This window comes from Fusarium pseudograminearum, chromosome 4 (assembly GCF_000303195.2).
Source record: "Fusarium pseudograminearum CS3096 chromosome 4, whole genome shotgun sequence".
In the NCBI taxonomy this organism is placed as follows: Eukaryota; Fungi; Ascomycota; class Sordariomycetes; order Hypocreales; family Nectriaceae; genus Fusarium; species Fusarium pseudograminearum.
This window is the reverse complement of record NC_031954.1, coordinates 4,916,860-4,925,503: the sequence shown is the minus strand read 5'-3', so window position 1 is coordinate 4,925,503 and position 8,644 is coordinate 4,916,860. Positions and strand designations below refer to the sequence as shown.

Below are 8,644 nucleotides of genomic sequence, written 5' to 3'. Positions count from 1 at the left end.
TTAAGGCTTATATTATAAGTTAAGGCTTATATTATAAGTTTAGTTATAAGCTATAAGTTATAGAATTTAATAGCTTATAGTTTTATTAATTTAGTATAGGTAATTAGTGCTATAATTAGTAAGAAAAAGGTAGGGTCTATATAATTATCTATTAGGTTGTAATAATAATACTATTTATTTCTATTTATATATAAATTAGAGACTAATAATATATTAGTATTTATATAGTAAAAAAAAATATTATATCTGCACTTTTAGGACACTGCCCCCTATAGCCTTCCGTATTAACCCTGAACTGGCCTGCGCTTCAGTCTTCTCATCCTTGAAAAGAACGACATCGTATCAAAGGGCTTGAGGGCACCGGCTAGGGAATGGTCACAGCAACTGTGCACATTAAGTAACGTTGGTTGAAAAAAAAAAAAAAATTGCGTTAGTCTCGTCCAAATTACGCGACGAGGTGAGATAGTTCATTGTCACAACTTCGCTTTTGTAGGTGCGCCATTGGTTAATGTCGCGTATCATGTCAGACTTGGGCTTACTCAGGGCCAAAGTTCTTATATCTTGTAAGCTCGCCTCACTACGATTTCACAAACATGGCGCTCTTGACAAGTATAAAGACCCCCTCGACCGCCGACAATTCATCCACGAAACTCATACCTACGTCCCTAACTTACCAATCTCTAATAAACATGTCTTCCGCCAACATCAAACAAAATATCGAGGCCACGACCAAAGGCTATGTCTCGTCTTTTGCCGACGCAAAGGCTGAGAATAATCCCCAGCTTGTAAACCGCAACACATCATCAGAATGTCTCCGAAGCATGCTCCCTTCCATCCTGGGTGGTGGAGGCACGATGAACAACGAAGCGTACGAGGTTATCTTCACCAAGGGCCTCCAAGCTGGTGGGATGGAGTCAGCCAACATAACTGACTTGGTCATCGACGTCGACGCCCGCAAGGCTGCTGTTACTGCTGTTGCCGACATGGTCTTCCTTGGAGAGAAGAGTAGCATGGATTTCTCGTGGTTTTTGCAGTTCAACGAGGATGGGACCAAAATTGTGAAGATTGTGGAGTTTGTGGACTCTTTGACATTTGCTGAACTTCAACAGAAGATGGCTGGAGCGGCGAAGCAGGGGGAATGATTGGGAAATATGATTGATAGAATTTTACAACAACCATTTGTTGCAATATGACTCTATGGTATCGACTCACTACTAATCTACTTATTTATCAATGTCCCTGTTTTATTCACAGCTTAAATCCTACCTTTCCCTTGCTAGTTGTAGCTCTCATTCGCCGGCTCGTTTGGACAAGCCCACCAGTAATCACTATACCCTATTAGGTAGTTGACATGATCCTTGTAACTCGTGGCTTTCCTCTGTGAGTCGCCTTTATCTCACTCGCATTTCAGCCCTTCTCCCATCACTTGAGCCGTCTCGTATGGGCATACCACAAACATGACAAGAGTGAAACCAGGACAGCGAAAGCGTGCTAAAACCTCAAAAGTGAGGACTGGATGTGGAACTTGCAAGTATGCACATCGCATAATTTCATAAGAAATATTACTGACAGCTTACAGGAGTATGTCATGCATCGCTCGAGACATCATTCGCTTCTAACCGATACTAGTACGAAGGGTCAAGTGTGACGAAGGTCGACCTCTTTGTCAGAGATGTCGGTGCATCCAGTTCTTCTTACTACGCTTTGGTCCGCTAATCCCTCTTCAGGTACATCCACTGGTCGCAAATGTGACGGTTACCAAATATCCCCAGCTCCAAGCACACCTCCAACATGTCTTGTTCCTACATATACGAGTCATGCAGAGGCAGAGTGTTTCCAGTTCTTCTTCGAAAAGACCCTTGTCAACTTCCAAACCTTCTTCCCCGACGATCTGTGGAGTACCAAGATCCTGCAAGTAGCACATCATCAGGATTGCATAAAGAATGGACTGATGGCTTTGTCTCACTTCCATCGCCTATATCTCACACATCAACAGTGGCAGAAGGTGGACTCGGTACCCGCCCTCAAGCATTACAATTTCGCTATCAGGGAGCTACTGGCACCATCACCTGACGTCCAAGGACATGTTCTTGTTCTTTCTTGTCTGATCTTCATCTGTATTGAGGTACGCATCCTTGTATCCGTACTTATCTAGGGTCCAAACTGACTTGTACAAGCTCCTCCAGGGCAAGACCCAATCAGCGATTGGCCTTTTCAAGTATGGCTGCAGCATGATTCAACAGCATAGGAAGGATTCGCCACAATGCAAGACAAAAGATGGCCCCGGCTCCGACATAGAAGAAACACTCAGCCTCGCTGAGGGCTGCTTCAAGCGAATTGCAGTACAGTTTTTGACGGTAGGCGCTCGTTTTTGACCCTACATTAATTCAACATGCTGATTATCTATCGACTCACAGCTAATGGCGGATAACGACCCAGCACTTTGGTTCTTATTCTACAACACCTTTGGCAGTAATATCACTGTTGAAAAGAACACCTTCACATGTCTCGCCGATGCACGAGAAGCATTGCTCGATATACTAGTCGAGCAGGCAAGCCCTGGGTTGAAAGGCAAATCAGCTCGTGATATTATGGCCCATTCTGCCAAGGTTAATCGATGGGGCGAATTGTTCGACGCCCTTCTTCTCCGACGGACCAACAGCGGGTCGCCGCCAAGTGATGCTGACAGTAGAACGATTGCCTTGCTCCAGGTACATCGTAAGTACTCGGAAATAAACGTCGCAAAATACATCTACGGACAAGGCGACCCATGCTTTTGGGATAGATTCACCGCCGAGTTTAGCGAGATCATCGACTACGCTACCACAGCCGCCGGCCTAGATTTGGACTGGACAAAACGAAACTGGAACACAGACTCTTCGCCCAAAGCCTACTTTCACATAGATCTTGGCTTCACCTCCGTGTTGATATCAGTTATTGCCCGATGCCGCGACCCATTTGTTCGGAGAAGGGCTATTGCAGTTATGTTGACTGACAGGGTCCAAGAAGGTGCTTTTAACGGATCACAATCTGCGCGTGTAGCTGCCAGAGTAATGGAGCTTGAGGAGACAAGGAGCGGGAAGGAAGTCAAGTGCAGCAGCGATATTCCTCACGAAGCAAGAGTAAGACAAATACGAGTACATCTAAAGGGAGGAGGAGATAAAAAGATGAGACTTGTGTACAAGTTCTCTCAGGGCTGTTTCGAAGAGGAGAGAAGTATGACTGAGTAGCACACTCATGCTGATCACCTACTGGGGTATTAGGGTATGTACCAACTGAACAATGCCAAGACGTTGCTCAGAGTCATCGGTCTGTTTTGCCAAGTTTGAAATCTCAACCAACAATTAGTAGATCATGTTGTTTGTGTTCCACTGCGTGTTACACGAACCAAGACAACAAATCAAATGTCGCGTGAGAAGAATGAGTCCAAAGACATTGGTGACTGTGGCTGTACAGAAATGATTCATTTTCCTTTTTGGTTAGAATGTCAAGCCACTGTCTAACAATCACCTAAATAGCCTATCGGGGAGCAGTATTTGCTTATACCCACCATTTCGACTCATCCTGACTGGGAAGTTGAATCCACCAGTCGTATTGCTATATATATACCTATCAACAACGTATTTATTCCCGGCTCGTTAATCACACCATCTTATTATCACCTGCATTCATATCCACAGGCTATTTACTAGGGGGGATGCCCTTGACAAACTCCATTACCAACACAACTCCTTTCAACACAAAAATGACCTTCTCATTACCTACCAAGGCCACTGGCCTTCGCGAAATCAACCCATCGCTCCTCGATCTTCGAACAGATTCTGAGATCATAGCCCAACTACAAACATTCCAACCAATCACTTCAGAGAAGAATGTGTGGGCCATATGGGACAATGGCTTCGAACACATGTATCCTACCCATCAACAAACAGTCCTCAACTGGGTCCGTCGTCTCGGGCCATCCTGGACAGTACGCCTAGTTGATTTCAAAGAAGGGTCGCCTAACAACATCTACAACTACGTCGGCAAAGAGTGGTTTCCAGAATGCTTCATCAACAAAACCATGGATGGAAAACATGCTCCTCAGCATGCAGCTGATCTCGCCCGTCTGCCGCTCGTCTACACGTACGGTGGATTCTATCTGGATGTCTCCAATATGCTTCATACCCATCTCGATACGCTCTTCTGGGATCAACTTTCATCTCCTGATTCGCCCTATGAGATGGGCGTTTGGATCATCACAGGCCAAATCAGGAACAAATGGGGTGATTTTGGAAACTATCTGTTCGCAGCTCGCAAAAATTGCGAGTTTATCAAAAACTGGCACAATGGATATAAAGAACTTTGGAAAGGTCGAACAAACGTTGACGGTTTCAACAAACACCCTCTGATTCAAGAAATCGGTCTGGCCGAGGGAATGAGAGATCCCGAACACGAGGACCAAATTCATTGGATGACAGACTATATCGCGCAGATGGTTCTGGGAGACCGAACACGGAATCTTGTCGACGTCGAAACCGGATGGAACGGTCGTGAATTCTGGGAGAACAAGGTCTTCATGGTAGAGGGCATCCAAAATGGTATTCTCGGTGCTCTCAAGACCAATCTATGCGGCCAGAAACAAATCGATTTGTTCACCACACGCCTCAATGAGCCCGACCTCGCAAAGCGGGCCAAAGCTGAAGAGTTTGTCATCGAGATGCTGGAAAAGAGTCACATGTACAAAGTGTACCACAACTCTATGGCTGGTCTACCGGCTTTGGGAGATCTCATCAAGAAGAAGGAGAACGAAGACGTGACGTTTCGTTCAGGAACCTTTGGGGAGTTGTATCGGTACGGAACTGTTCATTGGGAGGCTACGAGAAAGGTTGAGAGGTTGGAGCCTCAGAGAAACGGGGATGATCTCATACATGGTACTCCCACGAGGACCGCCACTACTTTCAACCATTAGACTGAATCCATCGGATGATAGACTGTGGAAGGGGGTGGCATGGAAAAGTTTTGTTTTTTGTTCCATTGTAACTTGAATTACATGCTTGATGGTGACACCGAGCTTTGTTCTTCTTAAACCGACCAATTCTATCGAGCATTAGACTTTATGTTATATAGTCTTGAATTTGTACTGCGGTGACGTTTTTCGAATCTACAAGACGTTAAAAGCCACATTCCTAATGTCAGTAGAACACTCACATGGACCTCGATACCCACAGAATGGATGGCAAATGCAACCCAACCTCCAACTGCGTATCCAATTCTCAAAGCCGCCGTTATACCTGGCAAATCATTCAGATCCCAGTTGGTTGTCACAAGTGCTTCTTGAGCTAGATTCTGGCCTGAAAAGTATGCTTCACAACTGGGATATACAGTCTGTGACGCATTGGGGAAGCTTTTGTGCAAATATTCTATGACAGAACATGACATAATTAGAGTCATAGCTCGTGAAGGGGTGCCTATCACGTGTGCCAAAGAGACGAGAATAATCCTCATGGTGATGATTGAGGTTGCCTGAGATTCTGGTGAGTTATGAGAAGGGATGGTTACAAATGTGCTTACATAAAACCAGCCTCTTAGCATCCAGGCTCTATGCTCTCGAATCTTTCCTTGTCTGATCGCAATGATAGCTTTTAGTAAAGAAGTGCTAATTGTAGTAGCAAGTATCAAAGTCCCAATTCTATTCGTGATTGGTCCACCCATTGCCTCTTTTGAGATAATCAATGCTGTGATAATGCCGATTCCAGACAAACTCAACACGAGATACCCATTAGCACGATGGAATCCTACATACTTGGGCCGTTGTAGAACTGGGATAAACTGGAAACAGACAAGAGCACCTGCTGGCAAAAATGTAACCAGGTGCAAAAACAAGCCATTTCTCATCAGACCGGGCCTCTTGAACCAGTAACATTCGCCAGGTACAGCCCAAGGAACATCGGCGCAAAATACACGATCAATATCAATGTACGGAAATTGGAGAGTCGAGAAGAGAAAGAGGGCGCCTGCGAAGATGGAAGTAAGGGTGAAGGATCTTGTGCTGGCGAATCCGAGACGGCGTTTGAGCGACATTTTGCAAGATTCTGCCCAATAGTTACTGGTCAAGAGAAAAAGAGATAGTTCTGGGTGTATTTGTACTAAACGATGCAGATTTAAACATATAAATGAATCGTAGCTGGCGTGAGCACTATTTATTCATCCCTGCAGTTTGGCCGGACTTTCGGAAATGTAGCTAGAATGCCGGAGGATGCCCTCGTGTCTACAACGATCTAACCAAGATTGAGGGGGTGGATCCTTCCACGGGCATGAGTACGCAAACCTTTTGCACTCTTCATAATTTGCCTCAAGCAGACGCACTCTTATCTGATTATTTCCTCGCCCTTTCAGCCTTTTCATCTCTCTTCGCTTTTTTCTTCAACTGTCTCTTCATTTTCTTCCTCACTTCGATCGTGTGCCTCTTTGTATCCTCGTGCAATACTTCTCTAGTAATGGCTTTCGGACGATCTGCGTTTGGTGGAGTTGGGATACTTTCAGCAAGTTCGACGGCCTTTTTCGTCGCTTTGTCGAAATCCGCCTCAACGTGGATACCAAGATTAGCATCCTCAAGCTTGATACTCCGTTAGCTACCGTCTCTAAGTTCAAGCGCTCAAAGTACTCACTAGCTTTAACCCTTCTTCCGAGTTTGTCCCTTGTAACCTGACCACCATAGGTACACTTTGATGGCTGAGTGAATACACTGCGTCGATGATAGACTCCGCAATCATGTCGCATCTCGTGATACCTAAAAATTGATTAGTCCGGCTCTTAAAGACTACCACACTTCCAACGTACCTCCATAGATATTGACAAAGATGGTTTTGACTCTCCTGTCATCCATGACGATTTTGAAAGCCCTCTTCATGGTATCGTTTGTTGCCTGGCCTCCAGCGTCAAGGAAGTTGGCACTCCTACCGCCATGGACGCGGATGGCATCGTTGGTCGCCATGGCCAATCCTGCACCGTTGACAACGGTCCCGATATCACCATCCATCTTGACATAAACAAGACCAAAGGTTTCTGCATAAAGCTCAGCTTCATCCTCCATAAGCGGCTCCCACAATGAAAGATAGACGTTCCTGGCTTTCTTCTTCGCATCGTCGTCAAAGCAAAATCGTGAATTGGCGAAGACGATCTTTGAATTTCTCCGTCTTAAGACATCAACCTCGAGGAAGATTGCCTGTGCTTCCATAAAGATCTTGCGTAGCGCAATAAGTCCATGTTGGAATCCCTGCCGTGTTGCACTAACCAGGCCAAGCTCGCTTGCAATCTTCTGAATAGTTTCTGCCATAAATTCACTATCGGTGTCTGATAAATCAAACAGATAGTTCTTTTGGAACAGCTCCCCTTCTGGAGCACCTCTTGTCTTGTTGTCTGGCTTTGCATCTCTGATCTTGATAACTGGTCGACAAGCCTTGCGATCTATGGTCATGGTAAGATGCCAATGCTTGTAAAGATCGAGCTCCTCCTGGAAATACACTGTCTTTCTCGGCTGTAAATCTCCTTTCAAGTACGATTTCAGGCCATCCTCGGGAAGAACTTCCGCGGCAAGCATTCTGGCCTCACTGGGGCTTTTCGTCACCACGGAAGGTCGGGGCCCGATGAGAGTTTCTTCTCTGAAGTATGCACGTGGTTTATCGGGATGAAAGTTAGTCTGCATTTCCATTTCATACTTCCTTGACGCCCCATGACTCACTAAATGATTCCAATCCCTTCAATACTGACTTCATTTGGGTTGACGAAAAGCTGTTAGGAATGGGGCCACCATACTGGTATCCAGTAAGTTAGTTGATCAAACAAACTAGAATCCACTTCCTACCTTCCTCAGCAGATTCTGCGAGTGGTGTTCGAGGATATACATAGTTCTGATCTGGTTCTGCTTGATTGACTAGATATTCCTTGTTAGCATTTGGAAATGGAGGTCAGGTATCGGAAAACATTACATTGAGATTCTTGAACCCTAGCCGTGCGCGACAGGGCACTGAAGCTATTCTGGTGGCCATTGTCGCGACAACAAGAGGGAGCAATCTCTCGGTGGTTGATGCTTATGTGAGGGGTAATTAGGAGGCTCAATGTGAAAGAGAGGTTTGACTAGAAATCTTCTTAATAGATAAATCCAAGATGCGGGTGCTGATCCCGATATCAGAATAAAGGTATTAGTGGGTTGGCATAAACTAGCATTGTCAAGTTTTTGGTTTGGGAAGCTATCGCGAACCGAGGTAGCCCGTCGCACCACGTGACCTTGTAGGCACTAAATGGGGAAAACACCAAGACAGGATCAAACGAAACCGTTGCCGCCAACCCCAACTACAACCGTCGTAAACCTTTTGATGAATAAAGAAAAAAATGATTATATAAAACTAAGAATGATCAAAAACATGCAATGGCGGGATATCGCGTATATTTTGCCGCTCCTCTAATTAGACATGACTTACGCCTTTCTACTACTCCAATCATGCCACCATACTACGTCAGAAGATGAGATAGCAAATAGAAATAATATCACATAAGGCTGATGACATTCTATTATATGGTATTTCAGAGATCAAAATAGGTCATCATGCTTTCAGACTTTACAAAAAGTCCAGAAACTCAAGCTAACTCAAACAGTATCGTG

The 8,644-nt window shown here is 45.0% G+C and overlaps 5 protein-coding genes across 5 annotated transcripts, besides 1 other annotated feature; 3 read left to right on the top strand and 2 right to left on the bottom strand.

Moving 5' to 3' along the window:
- Window positions 1-137: 137 nt before the first annotated feature.
- Window positions 138-246: a repeat region.
- Window positions 247-689: 443 nt separating this feature from the next.
- Window positions 690-1,142, top strand: FPSE_11057 (uncharacterized protein; the record flags this gene model as incomplete). Its single annotated transcript, XM_009264174.1, has 1 exon — window positions 690-1,142. One exon carries the CDS (start codon window positions 690-692, stop codon window positions 1,140-1,142), a length of 453 nt encoding a protein of 150 aa, XP_009262449.1.
- Window positions 1,143-1,672: 530 nt separating this feature from the next.
- On the top strand, window positions 1,673-3,230 carry FPSE_11056 (uncharacterized protein; the record flags this gene model as incomplete). The annotated part of the gene is made up of 3 exons (XM_009264173.1): window positions 1,673-2,125; window positions 2,178-2,357; window positions 2,418-3,230. 3 exons carry the CDS (start codon window positions 1,673-1,675, stop codon window positions 3,228-3,230), a joined length of 1,446 nt encoding a protein of 481 aa, XP_009262448.1.
- Window positions 3,231-3,745: 515 nt separating this feature from the next.
- On the top strand, window positions 3,746-4,951 carry FPSE_11055 (uncharacterized protein; the record flags this gene model as incomplete). The annotated part of the gene is made up of 1 exon (XM_009264172.1): window positions 3,746-4,951. The coding sequence occupies one exon, from the start codon at window positions 3,746-3,748 to the stop codon at window positions 4,949-4,951; it is 1,206 nt and encodes a 401-aa protein (XP_009262447.1).
- A 150-nt stretch (window positions 4,952-5,101) lies between these two features.
- FPSE_11054 (uncharacterized protein) lies at window positions 5,102-6,063 on the bottom strand (the record flags this gene model as incomplete). Its single annotated transcript, XM_009264171.1, has 4 exons — window positions 5,102-5,143; window positions 5,191-5,328; window positions 5,554-5,638; window positions 5,786-6,063. The coding sequence occupies 4 exons, from the start codon at window positions 6,061-6,063 to the stop codon at window positions 5,102-5,104; spliced, it is 543 nt and encodes a 180-aa protein (XP_009262446.1).
- Window positions 6,064-6,358: 295 nt separating this feature from the next.
- On the bottom strand, window positions 6,359-7,888 carry FPSE_11053 (uncharacterized protein; the record flags this gene model as incomplete). The annotated part of the gene is made up of 5 exons (XM_009264170.1): window positions 6,359-6,598; window positions 6,651-6,772; window positions 6,823-7,638; window positions 7,724-7,796; window positions 7,847-7,888. The coding sequence occupies 5 exons, from the start codon at window positions 7,886-7,888 to the stop codon at window positions 6,359-6,361; spliced, it is 1,293 nt and encodes a 430-aa protein (XP_009262445.1).
- Between the last annotated feature and the right edge of the window lie 756 nt (window positions 7,889-8,644).